Raw genomic sequence first — 20,945 nt, 5'->3', positions numbered from 1 at the left:
GTCATTCATGGATATGTCAGTGATTCTTCCTTGCTGCGGACAGCAGCTGACATTCAGTTATTTTTCTGGAATAGACACCTCAGCTTGCCACTTGCTGGGCTGATCTAAGATGCTCTGAAGATTCACTAGGGACTTATGAGCTACTAATGCTCAGGGATTTAGTGTCCTGAAGAACTCTTTAATCCTCTGCTTCCTGAATCCCACCCTAAGCCAGGGCCTTCTGTCACATCCCAAGAGTTACAGGCAGTTTGAAAGCTCTGCTTTCTGCTTGACCTTTGGAAGTCCTATGAGGGACCATTTACGGTTTCCTCAGTAATTTCCACCAGGATGTATTTCCTTCTCATCACTCTGCCTCAGGTAGTGCCCTGAAGGTCGTCCTTTCTGAACAAACGCAGCAAAGCAAGCCACACCATGGGTGAGATCAACCAAGATGCCGTGGAGAAATACCTGGAGGAGAACCCTCAGTTTGCCAAGGAGTACTTCGACAGGAAGTTGCGGGTGGAGGTGCTGGGAGAAATCTTCAAGAACAGCCAGGTGCCAGTCCAGTCCAGCATGTCCTTCTCTGAGCTGACCCAGGTGGAGGAGTCGGCCCTGTGCTTGGAGCTGCTGTGGACCGTGCAGGAGGAGGGGGGCACCCCAGAGCAGGGGGTTCACAGGGCCCTGCAGAGGCTGGCCCACCTGCTCCAGGCTGACCGCTGCAGCATGTTCCTGTGCCGGTCCCGGAACGGCACACCTGAGGTGGCCTCTAGGTTGCTGGATGTCACCCCCACCTCCAAGTTTGAGGACAACCTGGTGGGCCCTGACAAAGAAGTTGTGTTTCCATTGGACATTGGGATAGTGGGTTGGGCTGCTCACACGAAGAAAACTCATAATGTCCCAGATGTGCAAAAGGTAGGTGGCCTTATGACAGTGGGGCAGAGGTCTTGGCAGGGTCAGGGAGGAACAAATGGGAAAGAGAGATAGTGCTATCCTTGTGGCATTGGTTTGGCAATAACCGGGGGAATGTGGGTGGCAGGGAAGAGGATCACCCAGGCCTAGTGTTGCCAAATTTAGCAAACGAAATTTCAAGTTGCCCAGTTGAACTCGAATTTCAGATAAACAATGAATTATTATTTTCTGAGGTTTAAGTATGTCCCATGTAAAGTTTGGCATTTTATCAGGTGATCCTACCTGGATCTGGTGCATTCCACACCCCCTCCCTTACGCCTCCTCCAGTGCCCTGGGGGACTTTCCTTCTCAGCAACACCAGCAAAACAAACCACCCCACTAGGGAGATGGGCCAACATGCCCAGATGCCAAGACTTGTGAACTGCTCCCCATGCCTCTCATTTACAGTCCTTTGAAAACATTCAGGTTTTTTGGATGGATTTGCTAGTAAATCAATTCTTTCATCTATCGACCAAATGTGCAAAAAGAAAAAAATGATGCCATTTGAAAGTTCAGATGTTCAAATTTGGAATTCATTACATATGTGAATTTAGGTGATGGTTAAGTGCAATTGACTACTCCCACTGCTCCATAACCCAGATCTTTCAAGAATGAATTCCAATCATGTAAGTGGGACGTTTGGACCCTCTTGAAGACCAACAGCATACTGCACAAATACAAGGTATTGAGATGCCCCTGTAGAAATAGAAAAACTTTATTCTTACCATTAGAGTACACGTTCATTTTTAAACAATTATAAGATACGAATAAACCAAAGGAGGCAATGCTAATCACCCATCATCCCTCCCCTCAGCAATAATCAATGGTACCAGCTTGGAGATTCTCCTGGCAGCTCCTTCTCTACACATGTGGTCCATTATTACGGTTTACCATTAACAAAAAGGGAAAAGTGGATTATGATGGAACAGAGTTGAATGGGAACAACCTGTGAAATGCTTTCTGTGCAGGGGTGAATAGGGCAGCTGGAGAGGCAGGAGGATAATCTCCTAAATGCCTCCTGAAGCTGATTATAGGGGGAGGGTCACACGGACCCAAGAGATGTGGAAGTCATTAAACATGAGCGACTCTCTGCAAACAACCACAGAACACTGCTCAGGTGCAAGGGTTACCATGGGGCCTGGTAGGGCCTTCAGTCCTGAATAATTCCTCCTTTCAGTGAGTTTAAGCTGAGTTAAGTTTGCTTTTGAGCCTGACTGCAGCTGCTTCAAGTGTCTAAATGGATGCGCGTCCTTAGGGCAAAGTTCCGTAGACAGCCAACTGGAAGGCAATGTCTGCACATCCTGAGGTTTTTCTCATGGGAATATGCTCCTTGAGGGTCCCCAACTGAGCCCATCCCTACTAGCACATCAAACTTGAAAAAGTGACATTCAGCAATTTTTTGAAAGGCTTTTAAAGAAGAGATGGGTAAAATGATGTCTGCTGTTATACTTTGATGAGCCCAGTTCTCTGTGGTGAGAAGGAAATAAGCACGGAGCTGCTTGGAGGTGGTTTTGGTCTGCGGCTGTCCATGGTGAGCATCACCGCACGGATGGAGCACTTCATCTGGGAGTGGGGAGTCTCTCTTGTCTTCTCTGGAGGGCTCTTGGCTGTTCTGGGTGTGACACAGAAATGTGTTTTGAAGACAGATATGGTTCTGTGCTCATGGGAAAGACAGAGACCTCATTGGTTCTTCATTTCAACTGCTTCTTCACATTTTTTCTCTCTAGAGTGGGGATTTCCAACTCTCGCTATCCATTAAAACCATATTAAGCTGTGTGCAGTGGCTCATGCCTGTGATCCCAGCACTTTGGGAGGCCAAGGCGGGTGGATGGCTTAAGCCCAGGAGTTCGAGACCAGCCTGGCCAACATAGGAAACCCCCGTCTCTACCAAAAATACAAAAATAAGCCAGGCATGGTGGTGTGTGCCTGGAGTCCCAGCTACTTGGAAGGTTGAGATGGGAGGATGGCTTGAGCATGGAAAGCCAAGGCTGCAGTGAGCTGTGTTCACACACTGCACTCCAGCCTGGGTGACAGAATGAAACCCTGTCTCAAAAAACAAACACAATCCACAAAACCATATTGGTGGCTTTATTGTTACAGTGGACTCTCAAAGATTAGAATTCAGGCACTAGTATTTTTATTTTATTATTTATTTATTTTTGAGACAGAGTCTTGCTCCGTCACCCAGGCTGGAGTGCGATGGCGCTATCTTGGCTCACTGCAACCTCTGCCTCTTGGGTTCAAGCAATTATCCTGCCTCAGCACCCTGAGTAGCTGGGACTACAGAGATGCACCACTATGCCTGGCTAATTTTTGTATTTTTAGTAGGAACAGGGTTTCACCATGTTGGCCAGGCTGGTACTGAACTCCTGACCTCAGGTGATCCACCCCCCACGGACTTTCAAAGTGCTGGGATTACAGGCGTGAGCCACTGCACCCGGCCCAGGCATTGGTATTTTTAAAAAGCTCCCCCAGCTACTTCTAATATGCAGCCAATGTTGAAAACCACTGGTCTATGGGTAAGCAGATACAGGAGGAGGAAATGAGTTTCAAATCAACTGTGGAATATTAGAGATGGAAGGGGCTTATGAAGTCTTTAGCCCAACTCTGTCCTATGGAGGACCGGAAGTTGAGGCCATAGGAGTTGTATCTCCCCCAACAGTATGTGTCTGTGGATGAGAAGGGTTGGAACGGAGGTAGCTGAGTACGTGTTCAGTGCTGTTCGCCTACCTTACACCCCTGCAGTTTCACATGCTGTAGCCGCTACAGTAAGATTTGCAATGGGAAACGAAGTAGAAACCAATGTTTCGAATGAAATATCTGATTAATTTTTCCTCTTTTCATTGCACTTGACAATTTAAACAACGTTCTCTGACAAGGATCATATTTTTTATTTCCAGCCTATGTAGTAGGAATCGTTCAAAGTTAGGTAGACAGGATGTGGCAGATCTGGGGAAGTAACTCAGGTTTTGGAGGCCTCCCTCTTTCTACCACATCCCTGACCACATACAACTTTCCTCTGGTTATCAGTGCGGGCTCAGGTGAGGGAAAGACTTCTCACACCTAGACAAAGGTACAGAACTACATACTCCCAACCTTGGAGGGTCCATGAAGGTAACAGGGAAGCCACTGGTATAGGGAGAGGGCTGTGGCATCACACAGACCTGGGTGCAGATCCATGTCTGTGACTTAGTAACTGTGTGATGGAGTCTCTACCCCTAAGAAATGGAGATAAGCAAATGTACAGATTAAATGTATATTAAGGACCTGACTCATAGTAGATGCTCAATAAATGATAGCTGTGATAATATTGTCATTATGCCAGTAGGGGTTTAGGAGCTGGATATGGTTGGCCAAAAAAGGGTCAGTGATTATCGCCTGTTTTAAAACAAGTTGAAGCCAGGAAGACTTTTTTTTTTTTTTTTTTTTTTTTTTTTGAGACGGAGTCTCGCTCTTTCACCAGGCTGGAGTGCAATGGTGCGATCTCGGCTCACTGCAACCTCTGTCTCCCAAGTTCGAGCCATTCTCCTGCCTCAGCCTCCCCAGTAGCTGGGATTACAGGCATGCACCACCATGCCCAGCTAATTTTTGTATTTTTAGTAGAGACAGGGTTTCACTATGTTGGCCAGGCTAGTCTTGAACTCCTGACCTCGTGATCTGCCCACATAGGCCTCCCAAAGTGCTGAGAGGAAGACTTTTAACAATAGGAAACTGAGAGATATCCTCTTTAAGTTGTTTCTTTCTCTATTCGGAAAGCTGTCCATGAACTATGGGTGATCCTGATTCTGACTGTGGTTTAAAAGTCCTCCTTCCTCTCTCTTCCTTTCCTCCTCTACTTCTGCCTTGGATCTCAGGGGTTAAGGGTGTTTAATCAGGATTTAGCAATACTGACATCTGATGAGGGATCAGGCCTCCTGTTGCTCTAAACAATGTTCTCCAGCTGCCTTCAAGGGCTTCTCTGAAGAACCATCAAGGGACACACGCAGGATTTATGCAAAGAAACTTCTCTAAGGATTTTTTGAGCTAGTGAAAATAAAACACAAAAACCCCTCCCCCACCCCCATCCTGTAACTTGATGGCTGGTTTATCTAGGGCTTTCAGATGCAATAATAAGCAAGTATTAAATTTTGAAACTTACAAGCCATTTTTTCAAAACAGTCCATTGAACTTAAGAACATTTCCTTGTGTTTAGAATCTGGAATAAAATGGCATTAAGTTTGAAGCTGCAGAGTGAAATGTGTTTGCAAACAAGTGCTGCCAGCTAAGCGTGGTGGCTTACACCTGTAATCTCAGCACTTTGGGAGACTGAGGTGGGCGGATCACCTGAGGTCAGGAGTTTGTGACCATCCTGGCCAACATGGCAAAAACCTGTCTCTACTAAAAAATACAAAAATTAGCCAGGTGTGGTGGCAGGTGCCTGTAATCCCAGCTACTTGGGAGGCTGAGGCAGGAGAATCGCTTGAACCTGGAAGGTGAAGGCTGCAGTGATCAGAGATCACGCCATTGCACTCTAGCCTGGGCAACAAGAGTGAAACTCTGTCTCAAAAAAAAAAAAAGAAAGAAAAAGAAAAAAAGAAGTCCTGGCTAACTTCATCCCATGGTGCACGTTTCTGGTATTTCGATGATTCCTTTAGTGCCCAGGCTGTGTAAATGAAGGTGATGTGATCTGCATGGATAACAGGGTGGAAGGGAAACAATGGGGGCTGGCCTAGACAAGCAGTGGATTAAGAGAAAGAATCTAACAAAAACTGTAGACACTTTGGTCTGAGGGTGAAGATGCTACGGGGAAACAGAGAGAAGTAACAGATAAAGTGGATAGAAAAGAAATGTGGTTCTTGGTGGCATGAGTGAGGGAGTGTGCTGGCCTTCTGGAGGAAAGGTGCTCTGCGGTATGGGAGGCATACATCCAGCTACGGGCATCTGATTTCTTCAGTGATTTGAATTGGCTAGAAAAATTAAAACTAGAAGCAAAATGGTAATTGCAAAAGAACTACTTCTCATTCAGGAAAGCCTAGAAAAGTACTAAGTTTCTCTTCCCAGTACTTACTGAATACTATGGCCAGACACCTTTTTCTCTAAGTGCTCAGCCTATACTATGTTATTCTATCTTCACATCAGGCATTCTAGGCAGTAGATGGAAGTATTACCCCTATTTTCAGATTAGAAAACGAGGCACAGAAGGTAAGTAACACACCCAGGACCATATAGCTAGTACAATGGGGCCCAGTTTCAGCCAAGAAAGACTGACTCCAATACCTTCCTTGCCTTTATGCAATGCTGATGCCTCAAGAGTTGGTTTGTGTGTTTCCACTTTGGGAAGGGTATAGAAGAGATCTGGAGTGAGGGGCTGCCTTTATCCCCTTTACATCACACATTTCCTCTGACAGCGGTACCATTTCTGGTGATCCTCTGCAGGAGTGATTCCCCATTGGGTTGAGCCTAAGAATTACCTGGGCCACATAAAAGTGCAGGTTCCACTGTAGGAGATTAGGATTCAGTGCATCTGCTGCATTAATCTGCAGGTGATTCTGAGGCATGTCTCAGGACTGCTAATCTCATTTGAGCTCTGTGAGTTCTATTGGCCAACCAGCCCTTGTTCCCTGGTGGAAACTCTGGCCTGGAAATGACACACCCAGAAAATTCTCACATTTGTTTCTACGGGAAACCAGACAGAATCCAGTCTCCAAGGTTTGTGCTTCTTTTAGAAGCACTGCCAACACAGGGAAATGAAAATAATACAACTGTGGAAGGAATACCGCACTAATTTTGGCTGAGTCTCAGAGTTAAGGCTGAAAGTTCAGTTCTAATTGAAGAAGTCCTAGGTTCAAAGCGAAGAATATCATGACCCAAGGAAGGCTGGGTCTAAACCCACCATGAGTGGCTATTCTCTGACATGATAGCTAATAAGATAATTGCCTTCCTTGACCCTTTTCTCAAGCCCTTCCATTTGTGCGCTTCTCTAGACTCATTACTCAGCCTCTGCTATGGCCAGTGGATTAGAACCATCTCTCGAATCTACTCTATGAGGTCTGAATCTGGGAAGGTCCACTTTCCTCTCTCCCAGAGAAAGAAAAAAAAAATAGGAATGGAAGACATAAGCTTGGTAGAACATTAAAAACCTGATAAGCATCTGATGCTGGCAAGAGGGTAGTCCTTGGTCCTTTCACACAGGGTCAGTGGAAGTTAGAATATGAACCTTTCTTCTTCTTTTTCTTTTTTTTTGAGACAGAGTTTTGCTCTTGTTGCCCAGGCTGGAGTACAATTGTGCGATCTTTGCTTACTGCAACTCTCCTGCCTCAGCCTCCTGAGTAGCGGGGATTACAGGGGCACGCCACCATGCTTGGCTAGTTTTTGTATTTTAGTAGAGACAGGGTTTCATCATGTTGGCCAGGCTGTTCTCAAACTCCTGACCTCAGGAGATCCGCCTGCCTCGGCCTCCCAAAGTACTGGGATTACAGGCATGAACCACCCTGCCCAGCCTCAGAATGTGAATCTTTCATCAAAGTAATCTATGTAAAGAAAAACTGTATGTTCCTGTGGATCCAGCAAAAGGGATTTCCTTTTTTGGGAATCTGTCACATAAAAATAAAAGCAAGAAGGATTAGTGCAGTATTGTTGGTAGTGGGGAAAACTATAAACAGGCAGAATCAGTAGAGGACAGTTGAGTGGATCGTAGAGCACCCAGGGTGGAGTAGTGTGCACAAATCTAAGAGGTGAGTTCACATCCGTGTGCACTGGTCTTCAGGGAAGTCCCTAAGACATTAAGTGATGAAACTATTATAAGCAATTAGAAAAGGAAATTTTAGAAAAAATAGAAAACTCTTTGTTCAAGCACAGAGAAAGGCATAGAAGGAGACACACCAGCGGTTAGCATGGATTTCTTCTAGTAGATTGGAAGGAACTGGGGGCAATGATAATTTTTGCTTTATGTTATGACATATGGGTTGATGATTTCAAGTGCATGTTTTCCCTTTGTAATGACAGACAAGCGCTCTATGAACTGTGTCTGTATTCCTAGCTGTGCTCTCCTTCCCTGCATGCACTTGCTGTCTATTGTAACCTTGTGCCTTCCCCTCTCTTCCTCTTAGCACCTCACTTTCCACTTGGCTGTCTCATCACCTCTTTTCTTCTGGCCCAACCTCAGCCTAACCTAAATAGGCCATAGCTCAGGTTGGCAGTGCTTATTCTGAAATGGACAATTCCATTCTATGCAGTCATAGGATGGCAGGTGGAGTGGGATTGTTTGCTGGGGACCACTGTACTGGAGCCCTGGTTATCTGTTGGTAGCATTTAAATGAAAGAGAATGATCTGTCATCATCCCTAGATCTACCACTCTATGATTCTGTGTCACTTTGACAAATGTGTGACTGTCTTTTTCAGAACAGCCATTTTTCTGACTTCATGGACAAGCAAACTGGGTATGTCACTAAGAACCTGCTGGCAACCCCGATCGTGGTGGGCAAGGAGGTTCTTGCTGTGATCATGGCAGTTAATAAAGTCAATGCAGCTGAATTTTCCAAACAGGATGAAGAGGTAATGCTAACCCTGGGCATCTGGTTGGAGGCTCAGGAAATTTATTTGTTGTATAACCAAAGAAAAGATGTCACAACCATAACTTGTTCTTCTCTGCCGTCTGTAGGTCTTTTCCAAATACCTCAACTTCGTGTCTATCATCCTAAGGCTTCATCATACCAGCTACATGTACAGTATTGAATCCCGAAGAAGCCAGGTAAAAGGAAGGCAGCATTAATCATTCCATGCTGACCTATTCTGACAAAGCCACCCAGAGACAACAAATTCAGACCCCTTCTATTCCTCTTGGGGGTTTAAGCCACGTGGAGCAGATCCCCAAACTTCAGTCCCCCGTGTCCTCTCATGATCTTCCTTCCACTCTCCCCACCCACACTCCCCTGCACCCCAAGCTCTCCAGTTGTGTGCACGACTGGCTTGGCTTTCTTCAGTCTAGGTCCCGAGTGGACTTGGCATTTCTGTCTATGAGATGGTGATGACAATTATGGTACCTACTTCAGATGGTTGTTCTGACTATTAGCGATTAGCTCTCACATAAAGCTTGTAGCAATTCCTGGGTCATAGTAAACCTATTAATTTGAGGAGCGTATTATTCCTAATTCCATGAGACAGAGAGATAAAGAGCACTATTGGTACCTAAGATACCTAGGTCTGGCCCACTCTCTGGACCTCAGTTTCCTCACCAGTACAATGCACGAGTAGAGGTTGAGAGGGAGGTCCCTTCCCATTTCAACTCTCCAGGTAAGGTTACCTCCAACTAGCTCAGGATGCATGGAAGGAGGTATGTGGTTCTCTCCACATCAGGGCCAGCAGGAGCCAGTGGGCCACCAATACTGGATTCTCCGCCCAGGGACCATCCCTGCATCCGATTTCAGGGCACTTCCCCTTTGGAGCCAAAACATCTAGACACAGGAACCAATCATAGCTTCTCTCTCTCCATAGACCCACAGCCTTGCAAAGGTCTACTCATCATCTCACCTAGAGGATCTGAATAGTTTGTTGGACGTACACATGTTCAAAATCAGAATTGTACTTTCCAATGATATGCATTTATTTTATTTGATGCACCTCATGTTTTCTTGTGGCGAATGCTCTATCTCTCCATAGCATACTTTATTCTAACTGTTTTCTTTTTGATACCTACTTTCAGATCCTCATGTGGTCAGCCAATAAAGTATTTGAAGAACTCACAGATGTTGAGCGACAGTTTCACAAAGCACTCTACACGATTAGAACATATCTGAACTGTGAACGATACTCCATTGGACTGTTGGACATGACCAAGGAGAAGGTTCTTATTATTCTACACATTTTGTCTCATCTAACATCGCCTATAAAACACACCACAGGAAATGTGATCCTTAAAAAACAGATACGCTATGTAAATAATTAGTCATGATTGATCACAAGAACAGAGGTAAAAGTGTGGGTCTTGGAGCAAAAAAGATGTAGGCTTGAATCTTTGTTTTTCCACTTCCTAGTAGTATGGGTTTTCAGCAAGTCTGTTTTTTTTTACATTAATTAATAGACTATTTTTAGAATAGTATTGACAGAAAAATTGATTAGAAAGTACAGAGTTTCCTCTTCCCTCCCAATCTCCTCTCCCAGTTTCCCTGTTATTAACATCTTGCATTAGTGTGGTGTGATGAATCAATATTGATATATTATTATTAACTAAAGTCCATAGTTTACATGAGGGTTCATCCTTTGTGCAGTTCTCTGGGTTTTGACAAATGTGTAATGTCATATATCTGCTATTACAGTATCAGACAGACTAGTTTCAGTGCCTGAAAGCCCTCTGTGCTTCACATATTCAACCTTCCCTCACCCCTTCCAAAGTCCTGGTAGCCACAGTTTGTTTTTTACTGTTTCTATAGTTTTTGCCTTTTCCAGAATGCCATATAGTTGGAATCATATGGTATGTAGCTTTTTCAGACTGGCTTTTCACTTTGGAATATGCATTTAAGTTTCCTCCATGTCTTTTCATGACTCAATAGCTAATTTCTTTTATCACCGAACAATACTCCACTGTATGGCAGGTTTGTTTATCCATTCACCTGTTGAAGGGTATCTTGGTTCCTTCTAATATTTAGTGATTGTGAATAAAGCTGCTGTAACCATTGTAGGTAGGTTTATGTGTGTCTACATGTTTTCAACTCAATTGGGTAAATCCCAAACAGGGCAATTGCTGGTATATTGTAAGACAAATTAATCTTTGTAAGAAACTGGTAGACCGTCTTCCAAAGTGACTTTACTGTTTTGCATGTCTACCAGATGTACATTCTCACCAGCAGTTGTTAATGTCAGTATTTTGGGTATTAGCAGTTGCTAATGTTAGTATTTGGGGTATCAGTTGTGGTGTCTCGTTGTTTTAATTTTCAGTTCCCCAATGACATATGATGTTGAGCATCTTCTCATATGTTTACTTGCCATCTGTATATCTTCTTAGAGAGATATCTGCTCAGATTTTTTGCCCACATTTTATTATGTTGTTTTCTTATCATTCAATTGTAAGAGTTATTTGTATATTATGGGTCCAAGTCCTTTACCAAATATGTGATTTGCAAATACTTTCTCCCAGTCTGTGGCTTATCTTTTCATTCTCTTAACAGTGTCTGCTACAGAGCAGAACGTTTTAATTTTAATGAAGTCCAATTTTTCTATATTTTTTCTTTCATGGATTGTGCTTTTGGTGTTGTATCTATGAAGTCTCATCAAACCCAAGTTCACCTAGATCTTCTATGTCATCTCCTAGAATTTTTAAACTTTTATGTTTTACATTTAGGTGTATAATCCATTTCGAGTTATTTTTTGTGAAAGGTACAAGTTCTGTTTCTAGATTCACTTTTTTTACATGTAGATGTTCAGTTGTTCCAACACAATTTGTTGAAAAGACTATCCTTTGTTCATTGCCTTTGCTCCTTTGTCCAAGTTAACTATATTTGTGAGGGTCTATTTCTGGGTTCTCTATTTTGTTTCATTGATTCATTTGTCCATTCTTTCACTAATACCACACTGTCTTGATTATTGCAGCTTTATGGCAAATCTTAAGTCAGGTAGTGTCAGCTCTTTGATTTTGTTCTTCTTGTCAGCAAGTCTTTTAATGTACCTGATTCTTGGCTTCTTCATCTGTAAAATGAGGACATCTCTCTTATCAATTGTGAGAATTAGAGATTATATACATATATATTTTATATGTAGAAACACTATATGTATATAGTGTCTAGAATTTACATACTAGGTGGATAATCAATATTATCTTTACCAACTTTAGGTTTTTGTGTTCTAAAAATATTTAATTAAAGTAGAAATATTGAAACATTTAATATTATTCACAATACAATGCCCTTGCGTCATCTTTAATTCTGTTGCTACCCTTGTAGTTCAAAATAACTAATGATACCATATTATTTATATATTTTTTCTTTTCTTTTCTTTCCTTTTTTTGAGACAGAGTCTCGGTCTGTCACCAGGCTGGAGTGCAGTGGCATGATCTTGGCTCACTGCAACCTCAGCCTCCCAGGTTCAAGCGATTCTCATGCCTCAGTAGCTGGGATTATAGGCCTGTACCACCAGGTCCACTGATTTTCTGTATTTTAGTAGAGACAGGGTTTCGCCATGTTGGCCAGACTGGTCTCGAACTCCTGTCCTCAAGTGATCTGCTCGCCTCGGCCTCTCAAAGTGCTGGGATTACAGGCATGAGCCACCGCACCTGTCCTTATTTATAATTCTTCATATTCGTGTGATTGGAAGTTATTTTTTCAGAGTAATTGTTCTAAGTGGATAAACATAGGATGAAGCACTAGGAGAGCTGGGTTCTGAACTTGGTTCTGGGACTTTCTAGCTGAGTATGTTGGTTAGGATGCTTTTGGCTGTAAGAAACATCAGACACAGCTAAAAGCATCTCTAACAATATGATATTTATTCTCCCACTTAACAAGGTAGGGCAGCGCTAGTGCTGGTTGATTCAGAGATCAGCGTAGTCATTAAAGTCCGGGGGCTTTCTCTTTCTTCCTGGCAAGGTCTCTGCTACCTGCAGCATGTTGGTGAGGCCTCCTCTTATGGTGGAAAGATGGCTGTTGCAGTTCAAATCATGGCACATAGACATGACACAACTGGGAGGCATTTTCTCCAAATGTCACTCTCATCAGCTTTTATCTGAGGAATACCTTTTGCCAGTAGTCCCTCAGCAGACTTCTCCCCCTTCTTCATTGTCCAGAGCTGGGCCACATACCTGCTCTTCAACTGATCTAGGCACCTCATGTAGACCACTCATGGGCTGTGGTCTGATGGAAAATTACCACCTGATACTCAAATCATATCAGGTTATGCTAGCAAGGAAAAGACAGAGAATGAATGTTGGGTAAAGCAACCAACATTTGGCCACTCTGTGTGACCTTGGCCAAGCCTCTTAAACCAGATTTAGCTTAATTGTCTATGAAAGAATTGCTATACATTGAGTATTTTGAACTATGTGCCAGGGTAGATGTTACATATGTATTATTCATTTAATCCTTACAACAATTCTTTAGTACAAATTCTATTGTTATCCCTATTTTACAGATGTAAAAGGTTAAGTAACATGTTCACAGTCAAAAATTCCTAATCAGTATTGCTGTGAATTGTAGATCTTTCAGCACTGAAATTCCAGAATTATGTAGATTAACATAAAATATACAAACACATAAAATTCATATAAAATATGGTAGGTCATGAAACAGTGTGTTTAATGATACTTTAATTGCCTCCAGGAATTCTACGATGAATGGCCAATCAAGCTTGGAGAAGTAGAGCCTTATAAAGGTCCAAAGACACCTGATGGCAGGGTACGTGCAAATGTCTTCCTTGATGCCATCTGTGCATGGTGTCAGGTGCTAAAATTAAGAGGCCACAGTGCATACAGCACTGGCCTGCGAAGACCTGGAGTAGTAGAAACAGCACTAGACAAGGAGTTTGAGGTTCTAGTCCCAGCTCTGCCCCAAGCTAGAGCTGATTTGCCCTTGCCTTAACTCCTTGTTGAACCTCTCCGTTTCCTTTTCTATAAAGCCAGGGCTTGGTAGACCAGTGGTTCTCAACAGGGAGGGATGCATCAGAGCCACCTGCACAACATTTTAAAGAAGTACCTGGGCCCTTCTTCAGATATATGGGATTCGAATCTCTAAGGAAGGGTTGGGTTAGGTTTACTTTCCCCCTTGACTGCAAGCTTCATGAAGGCAGAAACCCCTGTGTCCATAGCACACAGGAAAGAGAAGGGGATGGAATGTGTCCAGGCCTCAGGTTCATCATCTGCCTCATGAAACAGAGAGAATAATTCTCTAGTCCCTTCCAGCTTTGGCAGTGTAACCTCCTATTTCTGAGGCACCTGTTCAGATAAGTCACTGATGAAAGGAGGGTACGGGTCACTATATATAATGTAAAACTGACTACAGTTGAGAAATTACGTGATTTGTTCTAGTGAAGTTATTAATGTCAGATCTTTCTGGACAACAAAAGGGATCACTTGAAAATAAAAACAGACTATCTGATGATTTGGTAGACAAAGATCCCCCTCACCCCAAAAGCTGTTTGGGGGCAATTCAACTTTTTAAAAACAAAATTTATTTTAGCCTTGTGCATGTAGATAAACAGCCAATAATATTTCTGGTTTTACTATAAGTTTGTAGTCAGGATATAAGTAGTTTGATAATTTATGTTATAATATAATGTGGTTGGGAAATAAGGTTCTATTTGTAAGAGTTTTAAAGTACAAGTTCCCCAGTGAAAAATGATTTCTTTGGGAAATAACATTATGCTCATAATATCCTCTTTCTTTCTTAGGAAGTCAACTTTTATAAAATCATTGATTACATTTTACATGGAAAAGAAGAGATCAAAGTGATTCCGTGAGTATTGACAGGAAGTTGCTGCCGCAGTTGCCGTTGTATTTTTGCACATATTGCATTTCTCTATATTGCAATGGTTTTTTTTCTTCTTCTCTTCCCCAAGGACACCTCCTGCAGACCACTGGACACTCATTAGTGGGTTGCCAACGTATGTCGCTGAAAATGGATTTGTAAGTTATTGAACAAATTCAAATTTTAAATAATATTGCATGAAACTCTTATTAGCTAAGAGATAGATACAATTGTGAAAGCAAGAATGCACCCAACAAAAGCTAGATGGGCTGGGCGCGGTGGCTCATGCCTGTAATCCCAGCACTTTGGGAGGCTGAGGCGGGCGGATCATCTGAGGTCAGGAGTTCAAGACCAGCCTGACCAACATGGTGAAACCCCGTCTCTACTAAAAATACAAAATTAGCTGGGCTTGGTGGCACATGCCTGTAATCCCAGCTACTTGGGAGGCTGAGGCAAGAGAATCACTTGAACCCAGGAGGTGGAGGTTGCAGTGAGCCGAGATTGCACCATTGCACTCCAGCCTGGGCAACAAAGTGAAACTCCGTGTAAAACCAAACAAAAAAAAAAAAAAAAAAAAAGCTAGATGATCACTTCCTTTGGCGTAAGACAAAGGAGAGAAGAACCTTGACAGTCAAATATAGGTTAACTGGAGACTTCTGAACTCTACACAGAAATATTTGGTCAGCATGAGAAAGGTTCCTCCATCCTTCAATTTCTTATTCTGCAGCCACACACATTTCAGATATCCTTTGGAATCCAATGACTACGATTTAATGACTGGGTTTAATTCTATCTCAAGTACATCAGTCAATTTTTTAAAGCATAAATGAGGGAGATGGGGTGGGGATGGTGTGGGATGTGGAACTTTCCAATATTGAGTTAAAAGCTTGGGCCTCTAAGGTCTTGACCCACCTGTAAATGTTCTTACAACATTCAGAACATAACGTTCTTCAAAGAAAGGACTAAAACAGATATCGCTGATGAAAAGTTCAAAAAAGAAGAATAAGCTGCTTTTTTCCTCTTCAAAAACACAGTTTAAGGGTGCTCAGCCCATCAAATGATGTAATTTATTCAAGTTAGATCATGAAATTAATGCATGGCTTGAAAGATTCCTTAAATTCTTAGGCTATATATGCTTATAAAAACTTTGAAAGATTCTCACATTTTCTTTGTAAGAGTACTACAAAAATAGTAGACATGGTTCATTCAATTATTCTTAGAAAGCACTTACCTTGGGGCCAAGAGGCAGGCAGAGTTTGGTGAGGTGGGGATTTAAGGAGGGAGCCCACTTAGATCTTGTTAGATTGTTAGTTTTTTAGGACTTTTGTGAGGAAGTTGTTAAACTGTTGGCAGCTTGAAATATCCCATGGCTGGAGAATTGGGACCATAGAAATTGGCAACTGATACAAGCCAAGGATTTCCACAATTCCCAGCCAGGAGAGCTGATTTCCCCAGCACCCATTCTGGAGTTCACAGTTCTAGTTCCATCCCATAGATTTAAACAAATCACTTAACCTCTTAAGGCTTCCATTTCTTCATTTTTTTTTTTTTAAGTAGGAACTTAATTGCTAAGATCCCTTCTGGCTTTAAAATGCTATGATTGCTGGGCGTAGTGGCTCACACCTGTAATCCTAGCACTTTGGGAGGCCAAGGCAGGTGGATCACCTGAGGTCAAGAGTTTGAGACCAGCCTGGCCAATATGGTGAAACCTCGTCTTTACTAAAAATACAAAAATTAGCTGGGCTTGGTGGCGGGTGCCTGTAATCCCAGCTACTTGGGAGGCTGAGGCAGGAGAATTGCTTGAACCCAGGAGGTGGAGATTGCAGTGAGCCGAGATCACACCATTGCACTCCAGCCTGGGGAACAAAGCAAAAACTCTGTCTCAAAAAATATAAAAAATAAAATCAAATAAAATGCTGTGATTTTAATTATCTCTTGGAAAGACATGGTCTTTTATTAAGATCCATTTGTGATTACAACCCAAAGTACAGAAAACTTAAAATGACCCAAAATGGAGTGATTTCTTGTCCTTATAGATGTGAGCAATAGTCTGTGAATTCCACTAAGTGAAGTGATATCTCTCACTGAATCCTTACTTTGGTGTAACTAAAAACCTATCTGGCTGTTTCCTCCTGCCTCTTAACCATCATCTTCTAACCCAAATCTCACTTTAGGAAGAAGAAGAAGAAGAAAAAAAGCAATCCTAGCTCTGCTGCTCATACTGGCTGTAGCAGAGCTAGGATTTCTCAGCTTTCTCCTCTCCTTGGCCTGAGCAGCCTGTTGCTTTGAATTTGAAGGGGATTCCCTGGAGTCTGGGGGAGTGGGAAGGGGCAGAGACGGTACCACATGTCCTCCAGTGATTTAATTAGCAGCAGGGAAGCCATCTTGAATGAGTTGTTAGCAGCTGTGGCCTAGCTGAGGTCCATTTGCCTGCAAGCAGTCAAGAGCCATGTAGGAAATCCTCACTCCCAATGCGTTCTTTCTTATTCTGCTTTGTGAGTCAAGAGGGCTCCACCACACACTGTTTCAGAACATTTGTCACCTCTTGCCTTCCAGATCTGTAACATGATGAATGCCCCTGCGGATGAATACTTCACATTTCAGGTAACTGCACTCTGGGTCAGGCCTCACCTCTCGGGGCTGGGGTGGGGGGTGGATGCTCTCGCCTCTCCTCCACCCCCAGAGTCTGCCTGATGCTCAGGTGTGGCCACAGGCACACACGGGTCCATCTCCCACTCACCCTGGCTGGGCCAGCAAGTAGCAGATTCTTCAATGAAGGAAGAAAAGAAAGATAAGACAAAAGGCCAGGGAAGGGACCTGCCACTCCTCCATTTGCTCACACTCCTGGTCATTTAGGGCAGTGGTCCCCAACCTTTTTGGCACCAGGGACCGGTTTCGTGGAAGACAATTTTTCCACAGAATGAGGGTGGAGTGGGATATGGTTTTGGGATGAAACTTCCACCTCAGATCATCAGGCATTAGTTAGATTTTCATAAGGACTGCACAACCCAGATCCCTCACATGCGCAGTTCACAATAGGGTTCACACTCCTATGAGAATCTAATGCTGCTGATGATCTAACAGGAGGCGGAGCTCAGACGGTCATGTGAGCAATGGGGAGTGACTGTAAATACAGATGAAGTTTCACGCGAGTGCCCACTGCTGTCCTCCTGCTGTACAACCTGGTTCCTAACAGGCCATGGGCCAGTACTGGTTTGCAGTCCAGGGGTTGGGGACCCCTGATCTAAGGGCTCAACAGTGCCTGGCACAGTATTCGTGCTCAATAAACGTTCTCTGCATGCGTGATTGGCTGGCTACATCCTACATCCTGAATCCTGCTCTCCTGGTGGTTTTCTCAGCAGCCCTTCCCTGCAGCTTATTGCAACTGTTCTCAGGAAAATCAACAATTCCGATTGAGTCCTTAGAGCTTCTCCTGCTGTTAGACTCAGTTGTATCTTTCCTTCTCCACTGTGCAGAGACCCACTGCCTGGGGAATCTGCCTCCACTCACCACCAGATGCTCCCAGGAATCAGCTTCAGTATGTGCTACTCTAGCCGACCCACTTCTCCCCATCAGGGCTTCCTGCTGGAACCTGGCTGCAGACCTGAGTTGATCCCTCCCTGCCCCCTGAGTTCATCCAGCACACCAGAAGGGCCAGCCTGTCGTCTTCACCACCCCCTCCCCAACTGTCACCCCCCACCTGTTATCTCTGCCACTCCCCTCTCTACCTGCCCATCCCTCCTCACCTGTCATCTCTGCCACCCACTCCCTACCTGTCACCTCCTCCCAACCTGACTGTTAGAGATAAACTGGCATTTGGCTCCACAGCATCTTCTTTTCTGCCTCTGGGCACTTGTTGTTCTCTGTCCTGTGTTTAAAAAAACATCCTCTTAGAGCCCTGATCTCAGTCAGAAATAGAGACTGCCCTCCCCGGTGGGTACTGTTGGGGTCTGTTTTTCTGTCTCTCTCACATGCAGAGCCCCATCTCTGCCTTTCAGGAAAAGCCAGCCTTCCCCAGGCTGCAGCGTGCCTCCTTAGCTGCAGAACCACACCACACCTTGGGGAAAGCTGTACACACTTGCTTCGTTACGTGCATCTGCCTGCTCCTCCCTTTGCTGATTGACATGGAAAACATGTAAACACCATATGGCTGCTCTAGCTCCTTCCTCCTTGCAATTGAAGCTTATTTGTGACCATGCTGTGCCCAGGCCTGACCCCTATATTTATGGCAGGTGGATGTCAGAATAGGATGCATGCCAGCAAAAGGGGGACAATGATTTTCTAGAGTCTGAACCTTAAGCAGTCATTGTCTAAACAGAGAGTGGGAATAGAGCTGGCCCAGGAGAACGCAGGCTGCTCTGAAATGTGAGGCCCTTTGCTTTCTCTCATGCTCCACTGCAGCTACTGCTCTGATGTGCTCTGATGGCCTCGGCAGAGAGGAGGCCTGGGGCCTCCCGGGGGCCTTCGGGAGTCCCCAGTGTGGGATAAACCTCCAGGCCACAGGGATTTCCCAGTTCTCTGGGAAACATCAGTGTGGTGCCCATGAAAATGTGCTTCTCATTTCTCCACCTGTGGGAAGTGTAGCTGTGCAATGGCTGCTGGCCTGAAATCCATGGTCATATCTGCGCTGAGGCCACACGCTCCACAGGCCACTCCCAATTGGTAACTGAGTGTGGCAGGGACAGCAAAGCAGGCCTGCTCCTGGAAGACAGCCAGATCCCCTGCCAGGCAGCTTTGGCCCTAGGAATGCCTAACAGCTCTGCGAACAGTTTCAGAACAGCACGGTGGTCTAAGGGGCTCCCCTCAACCTTCCATCCTTCCGTTTCTCCTTTGCAAAGGGTCGGGACTGCATCTCTGTCTGATATCTCTCTCAGCACCCCCAGACTCCCTCCCCACTTCACCTCAATGGCATCACCTGTGCGTCATTCCACAGAGAGGACTAGGACGGGTGGCCGCCCTCCCCAAACCACCACCCTCCTTTTGTGCTCTGTCTTCTGATTCTGTCTCTCCCTGCTCAGGCCCCACCCTGATTCTTACAATTCCCTTTTGCACCTGAGAAGTTTGATAGAAAAGTCAATGATATAAAAAGAACTGCCGTCAGAGCAAACCTGCAAAGGCAGTGGTTCTCAGACTATGTTTCTTGGGGGCATAATGGATTCATTTCCTATTGCTGCTATCACGAATTGCCACTGAGTGGTTTAAAACCACACGAAATGTATTATCTCACAGTTCTGGAGGTCAGAATTCCAAAATGAGTCTTCTTGGGCTAAAATCGAACGGCGCTGGTGGGACTCTTGCTTTCTGGAGGCTCTGGGGGATAATTCATCTCCTTGCCTTTTCCAGCTTCTCAGGGCCGCCCAGCTTCCTTGCCTGGTGACCCTTCCCCTGGCAGAGCCAGCAACACCATCACTTTGACCTTGCTTTTGTCATCATAGCTCCTTCTCCCATTCTGATTCTAACCTCTTTTCTACTTTTAAGGATCCTTGTAATTACATCGGGTCCGCCTGGAACATCCAGGCTAATTTCCCCATCTTAAGGCCAGCTAATTAGCAACCATCATTCTATCTGCAACCTTAGTTCCCCTGTGTTGTGTAAGACAACATATTCACAGGTTCCAGAGATTAGGATATGGACATCTTTGGGGGCCGTTGTTCTGCCTGCCACAGTGTTCCTTGAAGTGGACTAAGGGGTCTTCCTTTAACATCAATTAAAGTGGTTCCAATTCACAGGAGGAAAAGTGCATAGAATTTCCTCAGTTTTTTGTCCTACTAATTTTTCTTAAACCTTAGGTTCCTGCTGTCACTTGTCTGTCAATAAGCTCTAGCTAATGGCAAAACACAAGAATATGAACTGGTAGCAAATGAATATTTCCTGCAACACTGAGAAGCAGTCAGCAAAGCTTATTTTGGAAGCTTTAACAAATACACATGAAGTTCTTTTGCACGCATGTGATATATTTTCTATTACTGATTTTGTCCTTGGTCCGTATGATGTCATAAGTACATAAATGTTTCTCATTGTTTTCCAAAAATGCAGGCTTTGCAAGCACTATGCACTGCGTCTTTTTTCTAAAGCTTTGACCATCAGGACACAAACGTTGAGGTTTGGTTCCTCTGCTTTTCATTCCACGTATAACGACTACATAGAGTAGTAACAAGTTACTTAGATTGAGCACTTATTACATGCTCAGTCTAAATGCTAAATTGTGGTTCAGACTTTAAGTGCAGTTGGAATTCCAAAACAGAAAAGTTCTTTATGAGTTAGAAAAATTAGAAAAGGCTGCATGGGAGAGCCAAGACTTAACAGGAGCCTGTAAGGATGACTAAGTAAGCCAAGGGAAGTCTTCAAGAACAAATAATGTGGTGTGTTGAGTGCTTGTCTATCTTTGCCTTAGTTACATACTGTGCAAATGCTACATCATGGTTCTCATACTTCAGAGGGCATCAGAATTACCTGGGAAGCTTATTGAAGATGCATGCCCAGGCCGGGTGTAGTGACTCATGCCTGTAATCCCAGCACTTTGGGAGGCTGAGGCAGGTGGATCACTTGAGGTCAGGAGTTCAAGATCAGCCTGGCCAACACGGTAAAACCTC

General features: G+C 44.1%; 1 protein-coding gene across 1 annotated transcript in view; it reads left to right on the top strand.

Moving 5' to 3' along the window:
* The first annotated feature begins 222 nt into the window (after nucleotides 1-222).
* The window catches only part of PDE6C (phosphodiesterase 6C), a 56,131-nt gene continuing 35,408 nt past the window's right edge, over nucleotides 223-20,945 (top strand). Inside the window, exons 1-8 of the mRNA XM_003255234.3 lie at nucleotides 223-891; nucleotides 8,309-8,461; nucleotides 8,568-8,657; nucleotides 9,609-9,749; nucleotides 13,210-13,284; nucleotides 14,276-14,340; nucleotides 14,444-14,510; nucleotides 16,909-16,956. Of these exons, the coding sequence (XP_003255282.1) occupies nucleotides 412-891; nucleotides 8,309-8,461; nucleotides 8,568-8,657; nucleotides 9,609-9,749; nucleotides 13,210-13,284; nucleotides 14,276-14,340; nucleotides 14,444-14,510; nucleotides 16,909-16,956 (1,119 nt within the window). The 5' untranslated portion in view covers nucleotides 223-411. The remainder of the gene's footprint in view (nucleotides 892-8,308; nucleotides 8,462-8,567; nucleotides 8,658-9,608; nucleotides 9,750-13,209; nucleotides 13,285-14,275; nucleotides 14,341-14,443; nucleotides 14,511-16,908; nucleotides 16,957-20,945) is intronic.

Source organism: Nomascus leucogenys, chromosome 3 (genome assembly GCF_006542625.1).
Source record: "Nomascus leucogenys isolate Asia chromosome 3, Asia_NLE_v1, whole genome shotgun sequence".
Taxonomy (NCBI): Eukaryota; Metazoa; Chordata; class Mammalia; order Primates; family Hylobatidae; genus Nomascus; species Nomascus leucogenys.
This window is presented reverse-complemented; position numbering and strand designations above follow the sequence as displayed.